We start from the raw sequence: 21,394 nt of genomic DNA, 5'->3' as shown, positions 1-21,394 counted from the left end.
CTTTGGGGATAATGAAAGAGTTCAACAGTGTTAATGTTCTTCATCTTACTCGAATTGGTGTCTCAAAATGTAATTACCTAAGCACTAAGATCTTGCTTTGAAACAAAAACATTCTAAACATTGCAAAAGTATTATTTCAACTTCACACCAAAATTAAGCTTGCAACATTTGTTCTTATTTTAAAGAATCCAAGTTTTCTTTAAATGTTAAAGGCCTTGCTTGAGATTTTACAGGTTAAAAAAAAAAAGATTTTTATTATTTACCTGGTCCCCTGACTGCAGTTGCACTTGTAGACCATGTTGTTTCCCCAGAGTTTTTAGGTGGTTTTTGATCAGCTGCTTTTATGATGTGACACATTCTGCTCCCATTGTCTTATATAATCCATATGGCTCTACTGAAAAAATGTTATTTTGATATGGAGGGGACTAGGACTCGACTAGTAAGTAGTAACTTGTCCAAGATCATATCAATAGTCAATGAAAATTCTGGAGTTTCAGTCAGGTCAATTTCTTTGTAAAGACATAGTTATACTGAATGTGGATAGTTTCTTTTTTAGTACGAATATAGTTGGTATGGTTATCCACAGGGGAATCTATTGTGTAAGCTCTATAGTTTAGTATACATTTTCATTCCTATAGAAGAATATTTCTGGAGAATTATTAGGTGACAAATAAGCAGTCTACATAAAAAGATAAAGAGGGATGCTTCAACAAAAGTGAAACATTCTTACCTAGGTGTCCCAAACAGACCCTGAACTTTCTGGATAGACATGGCATTAGGTGACGACATACTCCAATGGCAAAGGCCAGATTTTCTGAACAGTTATGTTTGCTCGTTTGTGTAGATCTTTCTTTGGAGCAGTATCTTCTCAGGATTTTCAGAGGTGAGGTAATTATGTCATAAATACCTGGTGGAATAAACCATCTGAATTCATTGAGTGTGCAATTAAACTAACACACTTTTGCTTAAGCATTTTGTAGGAAACAAGTAAATTGTACAGATGTCCAATGTAACTCATGAATTTTTTTCCTTACATGACAATATGGCTGGTATATAAAATGCTTTGGGAGATAATCTAGTGGGAGTAATGCAATGGAAAAGAACTCCCTGGATCATGATTCAGCTCTAGGGACATCCCAGACTCCTGGGAAAAGCCAACCCTGTAGAGAAAACACACTTCAGAAGAGACAAGACTCATTATTTCATCATCTCCACACATCTTCTGGGGTAAAAGGAAACATTTAGGGATTGAGTGGTTACTCCTAAGCTGTTCACTTTCAGAACTCAGTGCAGCTCCTACATGGAGTGAACAAGTTTTTGGTCACTGGCCATCATATTCTGTCTGAAGTTAGTCAGGGATAATGGTGAAATTGTAATTCAGATGTGTGGATTTTTAAAGAATTTAATGGATCGGTGGGATTAACATAGTAAAAGTGGTGATCTTAACACAATCTACAGATTTAATATAATCCCCATCAAATTTCCAACAGACTTGTTTACAGATATTGAAAGAAAAATACTTAATTTTATGCAAAACCAAAAAAAACTTAGGAGAGCTAAAACAATCATGTACAATAAAATAAATTCTTGAGTTATTACTATCCAATTTCATGCTATACTAAAGATCTATAGAGTGATAAAAATAGCACAATATTGGCATAAAACCAGACAAAATAATCAATGGAATTGAATTTATATGGAAGGTCCATATAAATCTACACACCTATGGATATCTTATTTTTGATAAAGAAGTCAAAAATACACAATAAAAAATCTTCAACAAATGATGCAGGTCTAAGTGGATGTCAGCATGCACGAGAATGCAACTATATCTATTATCCTGCACAGAAAGTCCAAATGGATCAAAGCCTGCAACACAAAACCTGACACACTGAATGTAATAGTCAAGAAAGTAGGAATAGACTTGAATGCATTGGCAAAAGAGACAATTCCCTGAACACTGATAGCATAGGCACTAAAATTAGCAATCAATAAATGAGACCTCATGAAACTGAAAAGCTTCTGTATGGAAAAAAATACCACCAATAGTACAAAACGGAAGCCCACAGAATGAGAAAAGGATTATCATGAACTCTACATCAGGTAGATGACTGATATCCAAAAAAGTTAAAAAGTTATGAAATACTCATGAAACCTAGACTTCAAAACCACCAAATTAGCTAATTTTAAAGTATGATAAAGATCTAAATAGAAAATTGCCAACAGACAAATAACAAATGGATGGGAAACTCTTATAATCATATGTGGATAGCATCATGGTAAACTTATGAGGTCATGACCTGCTGTAAAAGTGGAATACCTGAATTAATATTTATGCAGTCTCAGAAATTCATGTTTCTGGAAAAGACATTATAAGATACTATAAAAAGGTAACCAGCCATTAAGGCTGCATATAAACCCAAAACAACTAGCAAACCTTCAGATGTACCAAAGGCCCTACCTTTGAAATGGTTAACTGAGGAACCAATATGGGTTAAAAAATGACCTTTAACAGAAGAGAAACTGCAGGCTTTAGAACAGCTGGTACAGAAACAACTAGATGCTTACCATACTGAAGAATCAACCAGTCCTTAGAATCCTCCATATTTGATGTTAAAAAGACATCTGGAAATTGGAGAATGATGATAGATCTAAGTTATCAATTAAGTAATTCAACCTTTGGGCCCTCTAAATCTGGAATCCCTTTGCCTTCCTTATTACCTAAAGGATGGCCTCTTATAATTATTGATTTAAAAGACTGTTTCTTCACTATACCTTTATAAGAAACGGTTAGAGAGAAATTTGCCTTCAAAGTACCTAATTATAATAATTCTCAGGCTACTAGGAGATATCAATAAACCATCTGCCCACAGGGAATGCTCAATAGCCCCACCCTGTACCAATACTTTGTCAGTCATTTGAAATAATATGTAAGCAATTTCTTGAATCTATAATTTACCATTATATAGATGACATTTTGCTATTTGATCCAATTAGCTATTTGATCAGGAAAGAATGTTTGAAGAAGTAAGGAAAATTTTTCTAAATGGGGATTACAAATTATTCCTAAAAATATACAAAAAGGAGATTCTATCAATTACCTACATTATAAAATAGGTTTACAGAAAATTAGAACACAAAAAGTGCAAATTAGGAGAGACAAATTGTGAACTCTTACTGACTTTCTATGATTGTTAGTAGACATTTCCAATCTACAACCTGCTAGTGGGATGATGCCTGATCTAATAATTTATTTGATCAAACCTTAGATGGTGAAAAAAACTTAAATAGTACCAGGGAATTAACATCTAAAACTGGGAAAGTATTAACTTTGGTTAAAGGGAAATTACAGAAGGTCATGTGGATCAAGTGGATACAAATCTTAATTGCCATCCTAGTCATCCTGCCTTCCAGGATTTCTCCTACAGGAATTTAAAGGCAGAGGAAGATATTATCTTAGAATAAATCTTCTTACCACAGAAACTGAGAAAAATATTAAAAACTTATGTGATAAAGTGGTCTGAATTATAAAAGGAAAATTGAGATTTTGTCAACTAGCAGGAATAGACCCAGCAGAGATTATAGTGCCTTTTACTATTGATAAAAATCTTTAAAAATGGGAAGACAATAAACCCTGGCAAAGAGCTTATGCTAATTTTAAGGAGAGATTAATATCAATTTTCCCAAAAGTGATGGAATTAACCTCATAAAGAGAACTGCTTGGATCTTTCCCTGCATTGTAGGTTAAACAGCAATAACTGGAGCCCATACATTCTATACTGATGTAAATAAATCAGGAAAGACAGGTTCCAAACCAGAAGATTTAAGCAAGGTGGATCAAAGCCATCATAATTCTTCCAAAACTCAGAATTATATGCTGTTTTCATGGTACTAAGAAATTTTAAAGAACCTCTCAATATAGTTACTGATTCGCAATATGCAGAAACAGTTATTTTGCATATTGAAACCAATGAATTTATGCCAAATGATACAGAATTGACTTCATTATTCATTCAAGTTCAATATATAATCAGGAATAGGCTCTGTCTTATATATGTAATACACATTCGATCCCATATGTGTCTGCCAGGTCCTCTAGCACAAGGTAATGTATAAATTTATTCATTATTGTTTGGAAATGTGCTGAAGGCCTCAGAATTTCATAAAAAAGATCGTGTCAATAGCAAAGGTTTCAAGAAAGAGTTTTCTATTACATGGCAACAAGCTAAGGATATGTCCTACTTGCCTTTCTATACCCAAACACTGCTGTCTGCAGGTCATAACCCAAAGGGTACTCTAAGGAATGAAATCTGGCAGATGTATGTATTCCAATATATGGAATTTGGAAAACTAAAATATGTACATCACACATTGATACCTTTTCTTGGCAAGCTCAGAAAAGACTGATTCAGTAATCACACATTTATTAAAACTTATGGCTATCATGGGTATACCTGTACAAATAAAGACAGATAATAGTCAGTATCTAGAAAAATTAAACAGGATTTTCATTTATTATAATATAAAGCATTATACAGGTATACCAAACAATCCTATAGGTCAGGAAGTTATAGAAAGATCAAATAGAATTATAAAGAATATGCTATAGGAGTTCTTTGGTAGAGTTTTGGGGTCGCTTACGTACACTATCATATCATCTGCAAACAATGAAAGTTTGACTTCTTCCTTTCCAATTCGAATCCCCTTGATCTCCTTATGCTGTCTTATTGCTATTGCTAGAACTTCAAGCACTATATTGAAGAGGTATGGCGAGAGTGGACAGCCTTGTCTTGTTCCAGATTTAGTGGGATGGCTTTGAGTTTCTCTCCATTTAATTTAATGTTAGCTGTCAGCTTGCTGTATATTGCTTTTATTATATTTAGGAATGAACCTTGTATCCCTAGTCTCTCCAAGACCTTTATCATAAAGGGGTGTTGAATTTCAACCCACCCCAGGATCCAGCAATACCACTCTTGGGAATATACCCAAGAGATGCTCTATCATGCTACAAAAGCATTTGTTCAAATACGTTTATAGCAGCATTATTTGTAATAGCCAGAACGTGGAAACAACCTAGATGTCCCTGAATGGAAGAATGGATAAAAAAAAAGTGTGGAATATGTATGCATTAGAGTATTACTCAGCGGTAAAAAGCAATGACACCTTGAATTTTGCATGCAAATGGATGGAAACAGAAAACAATTTTTTCTCACCATCTACCCTTACCCCCACTCCCCACCCCCAAGTTTCCAATGTTTACCTGGCAATCTTGTCTCCTTCCAATATCTAGGAGGATAACTGTATGTTTTTCTTTGGGTTCACCTTCTTATTTAGCTTTTCTGAGGGAGGTAACCTAGACCCAAAAAGACAAATATGGTATATACTCACTCATAAGTGGATTTTAGCTATAAATAAAGGACATTGAGTCTATAATCCATGATCCCAGAAAAGCTAAATAAGAAGGTGAACCCAAAGAAAAACATACAGTTATCCCCCTGGATATTGGAAGGAGACAAGATTGCCAGGCAAACATTGGAAACTTGGGGGTGGGGGTGGGGTGGGGGTAAGGGGAGATGGGGAGAAAAAAGTGAGAAGGAGGGAATGGGGAGAGCTTGGGGGAATGGGACGGTTGGGATGGAGGAAGGGTGGATATGGGAGCAGGGAAGTATATATCTTAATTAAGGGAGCCATTTTACGGTTGGCAAGAGACATGACTCTAGAGGTGTCCCCAGGTATACATGGAGATGTCCCCAGCTAGATCCTTGGGCAGCTGAGGAGAGGGAGCCTGAAATGGCCCTATCCTATAGCCATACTGATGGATATCTTGCATATCACCATAGAACCTTCATCTGGGGATAGATGAAGCTAGAGACAGAGACCCACATTGGAGCACTGGACTGAGCTCCCAAGGTCCAAATGAGGCACAGAAGGAGGGAGAACATGAGCAAGGAAGTCAGGACTGTGAGGGGTGCACCCACCCACTCAGACAGTGGGGCTGATCTAATGGGAGCTCACCAAAGCAAGCTGGGCTGGGACTGATGGAGCATGTGATCAAACCGGACTCTCTGAATGTGTTGCACAAGGAGGGCTGACTGAGAAACCAAGCACAATGGCACTGCGTTTTGATCCTACTGCATGTGCTGGGTGTGTGGGAGCCTAGTCTGTTTGGATGCTCACCTTCCTAGACCTAGATAGAGGGGGGAGGACCTTGGACTTCCCACAGGGCAGGGAACCCTGACTGCTCTTTGGACTGGAGAAGAAGGGGGAGGGGACTTAGGGGAGGAGGAGAGAAATAGGAAGGAGGTGGAAATTTTTAAGTAAAAATAAATAAAAATAAAAAACTAATATGCTAAACAAGCAGAAATGAATAATAAATACTCCCAGAAATATAATGAATAATGCTTTATTAACCTTGAATTTTCATAATGCTAATGAGAAAGGAACAGAGAGACATTTTATAATAGAAAAAAACTTCTGAATTAAATCAGCTGGTGTATTTCAAAGTTGTGCTTACAACAGAGTGGAAACCAAGAAATGTGTTATGTTGGATAAGGGGTTTCACCTTCTTCCCTTTGACTGTTGACAGTGCTTTTTAGAATGGGGTTATTACTGTTAAGTAACTGTTTTCCTTTATATTTTGAACATCACTGAAGTTCCTTATATTAAATAAATTCCATCTATTGAACAAAGCAATACAAGGCAGTGTATAGTGTAGTGGTTACAGGCATCAAAATATAGGTCCCATGATTCCAATCTTAGTAATATTATTTTTAAAAAAATAGTTCTTTCATGGTATGAGAAAGCTGTATGTATGTATGTATGTACACCATGTGTGTGAAGTACCTTTGAGGTGAGAGGAGGGAGTCAGTTCAGGAACAATGGGAGTTCTGAGTCTTCCAGAAGAACAGCTAGTATTCTACAATGCTGGGCAGTTCTTGACCCTTTCAGCTCTTCTTTTTACTATTAATGAGTGTTCCATCACTCTAACTTTCATGTCATTTATTTGTAGAATATTATGGTGGTAGCAGCGGCCTTATGGGATTTTTGTCATAACTTGCCAATTCAAGTATAAATTAAAATAATATGTCAGTATGATCCCATATATAATATTAGATTATATTGTATAATAATTAAATAACAGTTGAATAAACAAGTAAGCAAGTTAGTAGGTTTTTCCACAGACATATTATTTCATTTGTGTCTCATAAATGAGATTGACCAGGGTAAATCATTTTAGATTTCTAACAAGTTCTCAGAAAACAGAACAAAAAAGAATATCCCTCTTCCCCAAAATGAGACTGAGTCATGCTAAAGCTTTGGATGGGATGAAGATTGGGTGGAGAAGTATTAAGAATGACAATGTAGGGGACATTTCTTGAAGGTGTCTTTCCTCTGAGAGTTGACAGATCCCTAATTAGAAGCTTAGGGCCTGATTAGAAATTCCATTCAATGGCAATCCCTTAGCCCCGGTCTTCTAATTGCCTTGTTGGGATGAAGGATCTAGGCCAGAATAGGCAGAGGTCCCACACCAATTAGCAGGTGCTTCTGTTATGCTGGGGCTGCAGATGACAGAGATGCCTATTTTTTCAGTCACTTAAAAGCCCAGTTAGACACCACATATTTCCCACATTCCTATAGCTTTCTGTATTTGGGAGGGACCTTTGGTCTTGCTGAAGGTGAGTGTCATTGTAACTGTTCAGAGAAAGTGAATGGCAGTCAAGATTTCAAATGTAGTCGACTACCTGAGTCTCACTTTCTTTTCACCTTAAACAGACCTTTCTTTTTTGTTCTTTGCAATGTACTGTCAAAAATAAGCATAATCTCCTTGTCCCTTGCAAGTATGCTTGGTACTTAGCATTTTTTACTCCCATCTATAGATAAAAAGTGTTTTAATACATAGCTTTGCTTATTGTTTATAGTGTCAGAAGATCTGAGGTTTTCCTTACACAGAAAAATGGTGAAGCTATTGGTCTCAACATTGAAAAGAGAAGTGGTGAGTCTAGATAGGTTGCAAGATAAAATGTTTCTTTGGAGAATAATTTTTCTATCCTTAGAATGGTTGGAGTTCCATATATGCTTCTAGTTAGAGAGGGTTACTGTCAATTTAGACATAGTGATACTAAGCAAAATAGGGTTTATAGTCTGGATGACAGGAAAACTTTAAATCATTTCAGTTTATGAAATTTCTCTCTATGTTTTCCTGGGCTACCAAGGTATAGAGAACTGCGACCTGACCTGTAGAAACTGGCCATATGGGTGCTGACTTTGACAGAATCTCTGATGTGGTTAAAGAGTGAAGGTGTCCAAGGCAGAACTAAGGAGGTCTGATGCCTACTTCATGCTATTTCATTTGTCCTTTGTAGGAATTCACACCACCACTGTACCTTATTTTTTAATGCCACTTGAAAGTATTTTCTGTCTGCTCCCACCATTTTCTAAGAAATAGAGATGTTGGAAATTCTGGGTTCACAAGCATTGATCTAAGACTCTGAAAAGAGGCACAGCCCAAGCAGTGGATGAATGTCCAGGGCTACTGAAGAGCTGGAGTATGATTATGCCAACCATTACCCCTGACTGATTGTATTTAGGTAAGACCTTCTTCATTTCAAGGCCCCATTCCTCATCTCCAGGATAGATTGTAATGCACTTCATCTATCAGAAGGCACGAAACTGAAACAATAACCTTCAGAAGCTCCTATGTGTTTCAAGATACTAATAGACATGCAATGTAAACCACAGATGGGATGGGGGATCGTGATATGGGCAAGGAAAAGGGAAAGATATTTGAGCTCATTATCTATGCAGATGTTATGTGCTACTACTCCAGAACTTATGATAGTGTGGGAAAATGGGGAAGAACCAGGATCTCAAAATGTTGCTTTCTTTGCCACCTCTGGTAGGACAGGTATATCTCTGTGGCACCTGTTGAATTGTCTCTGAGGTCTAGTGTATTTCCAGGTGTTTTTATTCCTAGCTCTCATAACTCATTTGCACACAAGGTGATATATTTGCGTCTTACCTTCTTCCTCTTAAAATGGACTGCATGAGCAACAGATGAGGTAGCAGGTGCACAGTATTCTAAAATAAGGGGTTGTGGATAATTTGTAGTTTGGGAAAGGGAGGGCTCCCCTCTATGTACCACAGAAATTTGGCTGAGCATGAGATATTTTTCTGAATTCATTGTCAAAAGAGCTCATGGGTTGGATAGTATTAGGATTGTATTATACATCACAAAGATATTATTCAGGGAATGAAGAGACTGTTTGAGATTTGAGCAAGTGTAATAGACCTTCAAAGAATTCTGGTTCCTTAACACTACACTGCTCTCACTTCTTTTTTTTTCTAGGGAAATCCTGATGCTAGAAAGTTTTTCCAGTTTTTTTTTATTCAACTAAAAATGATCATTTTTTTAAACCAAATTTCCAAGGGAAACAGTTATCTCTGTCAGGGTGTTGTATGTGTGCAAACATGTCCATATATATGTGAGTGTGTGTGCTCAGGTGTTCATGAAAATGTGTGCACATGTAGCTGGGACCAGAGATTGGTGTAGGGTATCTTCTTTAATCCCTTTTCACCTAATAGTTTTAGATAAAGTCTTTCCTTGAACCTAGAATTCATCAAGCTAGTCTGACTGGCCAGCAAGACACAGTTTTCTTCTGCCTCCACTTTCAGAATTGGGATTAGTGGCTTATGGACTTGCACTTGACTTTTATGTGACTCCTGGGGATCTACCCTCATGTCGCCATGATTGTGAGACAAGCAGGTTACCCACTGTGCCATCTCCTCATACCTGCACCTCTTGGATGGAGGCCATTTCCATCTCTAGCTTAATCCAGTTCAGGAGAGTGTAGAGAGTTGTCATTGTTTTCACCCTTTAAAGACCTAAGGTCCTACATGTGCACCAACACACTAAGAGGAAGGCAGAGCAAGCTGCCTTATAATCTGTTATCCTTTTCACTTTTAGGTCAGCCCAGGCAGATAGTGCCTATTTAGTTATAGAAACAGGGGGAGAATGACAGTCATCTGTATCCATTTGTTTCATTCATTTGCCAGCATTTCCTGAATGCTGTCTGCTACAGAAAAAAATCAATATATATTTTATTGTATAGTTTCAATTGATAGCACTGGCTATATTACTTCAGACATATCACACAAATGTTTATACCTTACCATTTAAAAATAACCTTAAGTCTGTCATAAAGTATCTAAGTGGGCTATATTAATATTCTTCAGATCCTTACATATCTCATTGTAAGTGTCATTCGGAAGCTGAACTCAGGACACAGAGATAATCTCTTGCAACTGCAAACTTTTAAATTTTATTTTAGAATCATCTTTCTAGACACTTATTTGTTTCACAATAGTCTCCTCGTTGTAAATCCACGTCTTTTGCAGCTCTAAGGTCACAAAGCCTGTTAAAGTTTAGTGGACTGTCTCACCTCTGAATACCCATTGTTTACTGAGGGTTAGCAATGGTTTACGAGAAAGCATTGGCAGTCTCAGAGAGCAAACGATCCTGAATTCCTTCTCTTTTAACTTTGGAACAAGTGGAATTACATATCATAGGTGTGTGCGCCTTTGTAGGATAAAGGAAGCTGTGAGGTCTGGTGAGGAGCTTTATTGGATAAGACACCCATTGCTCTAATATAAGGCCTGGAGCTTAAAGTGGACAGGCATAGCGATCAGTGGCAGTTTTAGAACTTTTGGGCAGAGGTGAGACCCTGAGGACAAGGTGACTAGTTGGAGAAGCTGGATTTGATGATTTCTGAGTTCAACAAGAGACCCTACCTCCATAAGTAAGGGGGACAGTGACTGTCGAACACATTAGAGAAGAATTTCTGGCTTCCACACGGACCTAAGCAAGTATTCCTGCACCCCAAATTCATGCCCACTAACATATATGTAAGTACATAGTATATACATGCAAAACATGAGACTTTGAACCTTGGAAAAGCATCAGTAATGTTCCTCCGAGAAGAATAACCTGTTATGGAGATCTTCTATGGGAGGCACAGTAACAGAGGGCTGTGGATGGAAAGTATGTGGCCTTGCTTGTGTGATGGAGGGTGGTGGGTTCAAATGGCATAAAGAATTGCTTTCTTCTGTTGCTTTTCTCTAATTCACAATTCTATGTGTGAGGCTTAAAAATAGGGTACTGATCTTTTAGAGTTCTGCTTGTTTACTCTCAGCAATCAAGTTCGTCTAAAGTTCCTTTTTCTTTTTCGCCCAAGCTTACATATATTTTTAAATATACTGTAAACCATTTAGAGGTTTCTTTTTCCAGACTGAATCTTTCCTTACTGTATATATCTATCTTATTTTCTGAGCACATTAGCCTTTAATCTGCAGGATTAATACTGCAGCATTGAGAGCTGGCTTTACAGTATTCCTTAGCTTCCCGATAGTCTAGTTTCAAGGTGCAGGTTCAGGCCATGTTTATTGACACACTCTGTGGATCTTCTAGGTCCATGCCACCACTGAGATGGATGCTTCTGACTGCTCATAAATATCACTTAAGTATTTGATGGCAGGGCCTCTTAAAAGAACTGTGAGGGTTTTGCTACTAATGCTGAGCCAGGAAGCCGCTCTTAAAGGAACCATGTCTCTGCTTACCACAAGTAAGAAAAGCCTATTGAGAAAGATGGTTACTAAGAAGCTGTGTTTAATTCTGTTCATGTCTGTCTAGAATTCTTTTTTTTAAAAAAAAGATTTCTCAGGCTTTATGCAGAAACTTCTCCAAAAGTTTATGCATCATTTGTAGATGAAGGTTTCTGTCCTTCCTGGTCCCACAGCTTGTGTTAATTAAACCTGTTTGGCCTATTAGCTCAGCCTTAGTAGTAACTAACTCTTACAACTTAAATTAACCCATAATTCTTGTCTATGTTTAGCTACATGGCTTGGTGTTTTTCCTCAGTGAGACATTCTTATCTTGCTTCCTGTGCTTCTGACTGATGACTGCATCTCTACCTTTCCGTTTTCTAAAATTCCCCTGGTCTGGTTGTCCTACCTATACTTTCTGCCTGGCTATTGGCCAATCATTGTTTTATTAATCAATAAAACTGACAAAATTTATAGTGTACAAGAACATTATTCCACAGCAGATGACAGAAAACAGAGTCATATCCCATGGAGCTGGAGTTACAGTCAATTGTAAGCTGCCTGCTGTGGTCACTTAGAACAGAACTCAAGGTTCTCTTCAAAATCAGTGTGTACTCTTAATCACTGAGCCATTTCTCTGGCCATCTTTATCTTCTTCATAATATATCCTGATGTTCTCTGTCTCTAAGAGAAGGGCCATGTAATTGTAATTTTGATTTAAATTACACATAATTTATTTGTGTAATTGAGATGTAGGGGCTCATATATCACTGCATGTGAGTGGAGGTCCGAGGACAAGATGCAGGACTTGGTTTTCTCTTTTCAATATGTGGATCTTGGGGATTGAACTCCAGTCATCTGGCTTGACAGCAAGCATTTTGACCTGTTAAGGTATCTTGCTGTTTTTTTTATTTAAGTTTTCAGAAGTTGCTTGTTGTAGCAAGACCTAGATATCTCCCAAGTATTTCCAGTTTCTCCCTTGAATACTTATATTTTACATCATATTTGTTTGATTGACTCTTTGTAAGTTGTCTTTATAGAACTCAATAGACAAAGTCCTCTGGCAATGCTCTTACTGGCCTGATACTGATAGAGTGAACTATTTTATATTTATTTATTTATCAACACATTTCCCCCAAAATATTTAAGTAGCTTATAAATAAGTACAACATACAGCAAGACAAAATAGATTAAAATGAGTTTTTGGCAAAGACAGAGCATCTGTAGGAAGATTTTCAGAACTGGGGCAAGGATGTTCATATGACATTTGTCTTGTAGTTATCATGGAGTAGATGGTCTCAGGTGGGCAAAGATTCTGTGTAAATGGAGACTATTCTTTCATTTTCTGACAATGCTGATCCAAATAATCACAGAAAAATTATATTAATTACAACAATGTTTGTCATATTAGCTAAGGATTCTTATTAACTAATTCTTACCTCTTACTCTAACCAACTTCTATTATTTTATATTTTACCATGAGGCTCATGATTTGTTACCTCTTGCTTCTTGGGCAGCTACACGGCATCTACCTGACTTTTTCTTTCCTCCTCTATCTCTGCTTGTATTTCCTACCTTGCTATATTCTATCCTTCATAGGCCAAAGTAACTTATTTATTAACCAGTGCTAATAAGACATATTCACAGCATAGAGAGAGAAATCTCAAATCATCTCCCATTTTCTGCCTAAACAAAAAGGAGGATTTGAACTTTAACATAGTAAAATTATATATAATAAAACAGGTATCAAACAAAAATTATAGTTAGAATATTTCTTTGTGAGTTTAAAGTTTCATATCTATTTTATCTTTTATAATAACTTAGGAAAACTATAATTATCTGTCTTCAACTCCATCAATGACCCCAGAAGTATATAAATAGAAGTATATAAATAAACAGGAAATGCACTGTAAGCATCTTCTAAAATTCTAGAATTAACAGAGATATATCACTGCCTGTACAGTCACCGAAAGTTCTTCTGTACTGTTGAGGCATCCATCTTCAGCCTAAAATACTATAGTTTCTGATAGACTATTCCATGAAGCAGGAAATTTGAAAGACTGTTTCCATATATTGGCAGTTTGTAAGTCACTTCCTTCTGTGTCTTGCAGAACGTTTGGTAGTTCCCTCTGTGAAGTAGGAACCCTGAGAGACCATCCCATTTTGGGGAAAGTTTAGCAGTTGCTTTTCTGTGGGGCCTGAATGTCCAATTCATATAGCACACCATTAAGCAGTCCATGCAAGAATGATTTCTTGCCCAAATGACGAGCAAACTCCATAAGGATTCCCTTTGATGGCCATCATCCTCTTGAAGAAATTGGTTGGTGCTGCCAGAAGCAGACATGTCTCACTGTCAAGAAAAGTCTAAATTAAAACATTTTAAATGTCACATCCTGTAGGTCTTTGAAAGATTTGAAGAATAGGTAGCCATCTGAAATATGTCTTTATACATCTTGAAAACCTATTATTTCTAGTTTGACTATTATAGTTTACTATCCATTAATCCATAATTTTATTAAATGAACATATAATACATTAAATAAGAGTAGATATATATAACAAAATTGATTTTAATTTGTATAAATGAACCAAAATCCATAACAATATAAAGTATTCATTTCTATATTATACCCCACTTTATATGAAAACAAATATTTATAAATAATCATTTTTGGAAATTGGGCATTGTTTTCTCCAAACTGCTTCCTGCTGTTTAATGGGCAAAGTACTTTTAGGGTTCATGGAGACTTTCTGGGGGTTCTTGTTCCATCAAAGCACATTAGCCTGAAAGAAATCCATAGGTTCTCATCTTCTGTAAAAACAAAAGCAGAATCTCTTTTCTAAAGTAACATATCCTTAGACTCAAATTTTAAAGCCAAGATACTCTAAAATATATAAGTTGATCTAGCTCAGTTGATCAAACATGAGACTCTCAATCTTAGTGTCCTGGTTTTGTGCCCTACATTGGGTACTATTTGTAAACAAAAACTGTTCTTTTGTTTTCTGGCTACCATGACTCAAATAATCACAGAAAAACTATATTAATCATAACAATCTTTGGCCTATTAATTTTCTTAAGTTTACAAAAGCAAAGAAAACATTTATATTATATAGAATCCCAGATGTGGGGGTGAATCACTTAGACAATGAACATTATTTCACCATTAAGTTAGTTTTTGCCAAATATCAAACAAAGTTTTACTTCATTATTTATCTAAATCCATGTGAAGTCTTTATAAATTCAGATTTAATTTCACCTATACAAAGAGTACAAGTGGAATGTTGTTCGAAGTCCACATTATTGTATTTCAGTTTCCCAAATGATGAGTACAGAAAGACAGAGCCAGGAATCTCCTGATGCTTGACAAGAACCCCATCTGTGTCAAAATTCTAATCTCATAGTCTCTTAATGAGCATTGCAGTCTAGTTCTGGAATGCCCTGATTCATGCATTTCCCTGATTGATAATGATCTGGCATTAAAGATTGAAAATTATTTGGCTTTAATTATTAATAATTATCTGTCAGCAAAAAGATGAGGCAAGTCATTGGGAATAAGAGAACTTGGAAAATATGTGATGATGTTTGCTAGAACAGAAAGTGAGGCTCAACCAGGCAAAGTACTCTAAAGGTAAGAGTGTTTGTTCTTTCTGGCTGGCTGTATATCACCTATGTCATTTTTTTCCCATAAGCACATTAAAAACCAACCTCAAAACCAGTTGTGTACACATACCATCCTTGCATTCAAGACACTGAGGCAGGATGGTGGGAAGTTCAAATCCAGATGGGGTATGTGTAAATTTCTGCTATTTAAAAAATAAGAGGACACAGAAATAAACCAATGCAAATATAGCCACCTAATCTTTTGACATTTTTAAATTGAAAATTGATTTTTTTCATACAATATATTTTGATTAAATTTTCCTCTCCTCTAACTTCTTCCACATCCTTCCAGCCTCCCTACTCAACCAGGTCCATTCCCTTTCTTCCTTTCTTGCTCATTAAAAAAACAAACAGGCATCTAAAATAAGAAATACTAAGATTACATAAAATAAAAAAATAATAATAGGGTAAAATAAACAGAAGAAAAAGAGCTCTCAAAGCACAAGAAATATTTACAGACCCAGATAGTCACATATTAATGCACAGAAAATTCCCATGGAAATACAAAATTGGAAATCATAATCTATAAGTAAAATACTTGTAAGATAAAATGCCAGGAAAAACATTATAAGGAAAAAAATCATCCAAAAATGCCATTGAGTTGATTTTGTGTTGGTCGTCTACTACTGGGCATGGGAAATGTCTTTAGGTTTGTTTGTATACCCAGTGAGACACTTTTTTAGAAAACTAATTTTCTTTTGTGATATGTTGTCAAGTGAAGACATAGCTTCCAGGTTAGGAATGAGAGCTTGTCACTTGTCTTTTAGTGCTGGGACCCATGTGGCTTAGACTTGTGCAGGCCCGGTGAGTGTTGCCATCATCTGTGTGAATTCATCAGTGTGTCAGTCCTGTTGGGTTTAGAAGGCCTTGTTTCCTTGTTGTCTTCCTTTCCAATTGGTTCTAAAATCCTTTTGTTTACTCTTCTACAGAGATCCTTGTGATCTGAGGGGAGTTATTTGATGGAAACATCCCATTTAGGATAGAATATTATGAGATCTCTCTCATTCTCTATGCATTGTCCAGTTGTAAGTCTCTGTGTTTGTTCCATTTATAGCAGGAAGAATATTTCTCTGGTGATAACTGAACAGGACACTGATATATAAAAATGTTGTTGGGGGTCATTGTATTGCTATATATATATATATATATATATATATATATACGTATATATATATATACGTATATATATATATTAGCACAACAGCAGTGTTTGATTTTCCTCTAGCTTCATATCCTGTCTGATCTGGGGTTCTTAACTAGTGTCAGGCTTGGGTTCCGTTTCAAGGAATAAATACATCTTAAATCCCATAAGCTAGTGGTTGATTACTACCACAACTTTTGTCCCTTTATTACACCAATATATATTATAGGTAAATCACCACGCTAGATCAGAGAGTTTGCAGCTGGGTTGGTGCTTACCTTCTCCTATGGTAGGATGAGGGTAACTTCCAGTAACATGAACACCAGTTAGTAAGGTTTAAGTCTCTAGGTGGGACCCAGATAGACTTCTCTGTGTCCAACAGGCTATGTTGTTGTCTTTGGCAATAGGGCCTTATGGGCCTTACCATCAGTATATGGAGAACAACCAATTGCCTTGGCAAAAACATGGGTTGGGGGGTTTCATGGGGCCCCTTTGTTCAACAACTCAAGATATAACTCATTACTGGCATGGGGTGTTTCATTTGGCAGTAAGAAATGTCTAAGTAGGGTCCCCATATTATTTGTTGATTCAGCTTATATTTCTATCATGTATGTACATATTTTAAGAAGCTTCCAATACAGCAAGTTTCTATATGTTCCCTCAATGGTCCTTAGTTTTATTTTTCCCATTCCATATTTTGTCTCTTACCCTTCTCTTTTCTCCACTCTCCATTTAATCCTCCCGTTCCAGTCTTTGATCCCTTTTCATCCATATCTACAGCAAAGAAAAAGAGATATTCCATAGATTGAAGAAAAGCTTTGCTAACTTTAAAGACCATAGGGGATTCATATCTAGAGTTTAAAAAGTTCCCAAACTACTAAACACTCAAAACTGTCATCTAATCAATAAAAATGGCAATGACAGAACAAGCAATTCTCAAAAAAAGAAATACAAAGAGTAAATAAATATATGAAAAAGTTCAATAATCTTAGCCATCACAGAAATACAAATTAAAACAACCTAAATTCAGGTTCCATCTTACCTGAAAAGAATAGCTATCATTAGGGAAATAAATGATAGTGAGGCTTGGGAGCACTGGTTTACATTCTCATTATTCTAGAGAATGAGACGAGAGGATAATAATTCAAGGTCTTCTTTACTTGCAAAGTGAGCTCAAGGTCAGTCTGGGCATTTAATAAAACTATTTAAAAACTTTAAAAAAAGAAGTAAAAATGAGAATTAGGTTATAATTCAGTGGAAAAGAAAAAACTTGTTTAACATGCATGTGACTCTAGGTTGAATTCTCATTAAACAACAACAATGACAACAACAACAAAGCACTAAAGAATTACTGGTGAGAATCTGAGGAAAGAGGAGCTTTAACACCACTGTTTTAAATGTAAACTAGTCTAGTCACTATGGAAACCATCCCAACACCTCATTGAAACACTAACACACTAGAAATGTATTACCAAACAATACTACTTCTGGGTGTGTATCCAAAAAGATTCATGACAGCATGCCACAGAGACAGTCAAATACCAGTATTTATTGCTGCCGTAATCACAATAGCCAAAACATTGAGCCAGCCTAGATGTCCATCAACAGGTGAGTAAATATGGAAAATATGAGCGATATATACACTAGTGTTTTATTCAGCTATGAAGAGCAAACTTAAGCTATTTACATGAGTACTGGTTGATGTTCATGTTTAGAAAGATTAATTAACGTATTCAAATTGTGAAATGATTTTAAACCTATACGATTCCATCTATTTCTGAGAAACTTCTTTCTGGCTGAACATGAAGTCACCGAGAAACTGAATGCTAAGTCTCAACTTGCCTGTTTCCAATTAAGAATCATTGTGGGGATGCCTAAATCTCTTTATCTCTATGTTATTCTTCTGTCAAAAGTGGGATTAATACAACATTATGTACTTTACAGGGTTTATAAACCAAGTTAAACCAAACTTGTGAAGTGTTTTCAAATAAGGCTTATTATGACAACCAAGCAGGGTGTAGTTGCTCCAATTAACTTTCAGTGGTATCTTATTATTAACTGTTTTTTTATTTCCCCAGGTGACATTTTCTTTATGGCAGACAATGGCACCGGGGTGACAGAATTTATTCTGATGGGGTTCCAGCTGCAGGCAGAGTTGCAGCTAGGTCTCTTCTTCATGTTTCTGGCTTTTTATCTCATCACCATGGGAGGAAACCTGGGTATGATCATGCTAATTCAGAGTGACCCTCGGCTCCAAACACCCATGTACTTCTTCCTCAGCCATCTGTCCTTCCTGGATATTTGCTACTCATCTGTTATCGTGCCTCAGCTGCTGGAGACCTTGGGAACTCATAAGATGGTCATCACTTATGAGCGCTGTGCCACCCAGTTCTTCTTCTTCACCTGGTATGCTAGTACTGAGTGCTTCCTTTTGGCTGTCATGGCCTATGACCGCTATGTGGCTGTCTGTTCTCCTCTCCTCTATGCCATGGCCATGACACCACAGACTCGCCTGGGGCTGGTTGCTGCAGCATACTCTGGTGCAATGGTAAATACTGTTGTCCGAACTGGGTGTACCTTTTCCATTTCCTTTTGTAAATCTAACCAGGTTGATTTCTTCTTTTGTGACCTCCCACCCCTGCTAAAGCTTGCCTGTAGTGAGACCAAGTCACGAGAGCAGGTGATCTTTCTTTTGGCTTTCTTGGTCATCACAACTAGTATTTCAGTGATTCTTATATCCTACCTATTCATCATTTGGGCTATTCTGAAGATTCGTACAGCAGGGGCCAAAGCCAAGACCTTCTCCACTTGTGCATCTCACATGACTGCAGTGGCACTATTTTTTGGAACACTTATTTTCATGTACTTGAAAGGTAACATGGGAAAATCACTCTGGGAAGACAAGATTGTGTCTGTATTCTATACTGTGGTGATCCCTATGCTGAACCCTATGATCTATAGCCTGAGGAACAAGGAAGTGAAGGAGGCTCTGAAGAAAGCTTTCAAAAGAATGAAGGTTTCCCAAGGCGAGTAAGACTTAATTAAACTTCTTCAGTTCAGAAATTCCTGACAGTCCTTTGGGCCTTTGTTTTGACTTCTTAATATGTGACTCTGCTCTCATAGTTGGACTTATATATTGAAGCAGAAAATAAAAATTTGGCTTTCAGAACTTTATTAGCTCTGTGATTTTAAGCAAGAAATTCTTTGTATCATTTTATCACACTTGAAATTTTTATTGAAGCTATAGAGATGGCCCAGTAGTTGATAGTACATCTTGTTCATGCGGAGGACTCAAATTCAATGTTAAGTACTAACTTTTATCTACATCTAGATATCCACTGGCTCTTCTGACCTCCACGGACTCTTGTTCTCTCTGTTCTCTCTGTTCTCTCTGTTCTCTCTGTTCTCTCTGTTCTCTCTCTCTCTCTCTCTCTCTCTCTCTCTCTCTCTCTCTTCCCACATACACACATGATTGCATAATTAAAAATAATATTTTTAAGAAGAAATTTTTCTTCTTTGATATGATTGAAAGTCAAGAGATGTTTAGCCGAGATCAAGAGAGACAGGATCAATGTCAAGGACATTTACAAATACAAATGTGTTACAAATTGTGAGCTTGATTTTTCATATCAATCTTGGGTATTATTGAATATTTCAATAAGCTATTTTATTCTTTCATGTAAAACTCATTTTTTAAACTTATGATAATCACAAGCAGCAGTGTGTTTCTTATGTGATTAAGATAAACTCTTTGGTTATGGATGGTTAAACAGATATCAGTATTGGACAAAGAGATTGAATCTTCACTCACAAATAATTTAGGTGTTTTTCATGGAGGAATAGAAGTAGCTAAACAAAAGATGGAAGACTTGGTGAAAAGGAATTATGATTCAGGAATGCTCAGCTATAGTATATTTGCTTACTTTCCAAGAGGGCATAAAGTCAAGGTGCTGTAAAATAAAGGGAAGAAGAAACGATTGATATTAACTATTGGAAATACTTTGATCTTGATGTATGGTGAAACTAAAGCACACAGATATCGTTATACTAATTTTTTCGATCACCAAAGGTCAGATGTTCTATTTTTTTCTCATCATTATTCAAGGAAAGATGCTTCAATTAATTCAGGTTATTTTCTATTCTCTAGTGAGAGCCACCACTATCTTCTCTCATCTTCCCTAGGACTTTTACCTTATTATCAGAAAACAGAGAAGGACAAATCTATCACCTTTTAATGTCTTCCATTATGTGATAGTAATATTACTTGGAAATAGTTCCATGGAGACTTTGCAGTCTTGTTCACCATTTCATTAATATAGTCACTATTGTGTAGCAAAGATGATATTTGGCTGGAACATGGTAATAAATAAAATACATAATAAAGTTTATAAGGGTTATCCTGAATGGAATTTGAAACATGGGGCATAGTCAAGTATTGTCATGCCAGACCATTATACAGGCAATTAACTTTTAAAGTTTTGGAAAGTGGAAACGAAAAATGATTTAACAAAAATAAGAATCACATGCCATTGTTAAGTGGTGTAGTAAGGCTTTAACATAGTCTGGCTAAAAAAATTAATCTCCAATTAACTAACATCTAGCAAGAAACCTAAAGAATTACATATGCTATTTTTCTAAGAAGGGGATACTATATCAGATTGGAATAATTATAAATGCAAAATTCTGTGAAATCTGATGCACTGAAGGTAAACCAAATTACAGGAATCTTAGGGGAAATGGCAGAGGAGAACGCAGGAGAAACCAGGGCACAAACCCTTGCAGGTTTACTTAAGGGCTTGCAAATTTTATTCCAAGAGCAGGATAGGGAATGATAGTTTCAAATTTTAAAAAACTCCATTTCCTGCAGTTGATTAGGTTGGAAAGGAGGAGACCAATAGTGATGGAAATATGGGAGCATAGACTCAGCTGTGTAAGAAACAATTGGAATATTTTAGTACATAATATATATGTCTGTGAAATACAGTATGATGCTT

At 36.4% G+C, this 21,394-nt stretch overlaps 1 protein-coding gene across 1 annotated transcript; it reads left to right on the top strand.

Moving 5' to 3' along the window:
- Positions 1-18,492: 18,492 nt before the first annotated feature.
- LOC101990516 (olfactory receptor 9I1-like) lies at positions 18,493-19,434 on the top strand. Its single transcript, XM_005352010.2, has one exon. The coding sequence runs from the start codon at positions 18,493-18,495 to the stop codon at positions 19,432-19,434; it is 942 nt and encodes a 313-aa protein (XP_005352067.2).
- The last annotated feature ends 1,960 nt before the right edge of the window (positions 19,435-21,394 follow it).

The sequence above is a fragment of the Microtus ochrogaster genome, chromosome 8 (genome assembly GCF_000317375.1).
Source record: "Microtus ochrogaster isolate Prairie Vole_2 chromosome 8, MicOch1.0, whole genome shotgun sequence".
Lineage (NCBI taxonomy): Eukaryota > Metazoa > Chordata > Mammalia > Rodentia > Cricetidae > Microtus > Microtus ochrogaster.
Note: the sequence above shows the minus strand (reverse complement) of the source record. Positions and strands in the feature narration are given on the sequence as shown.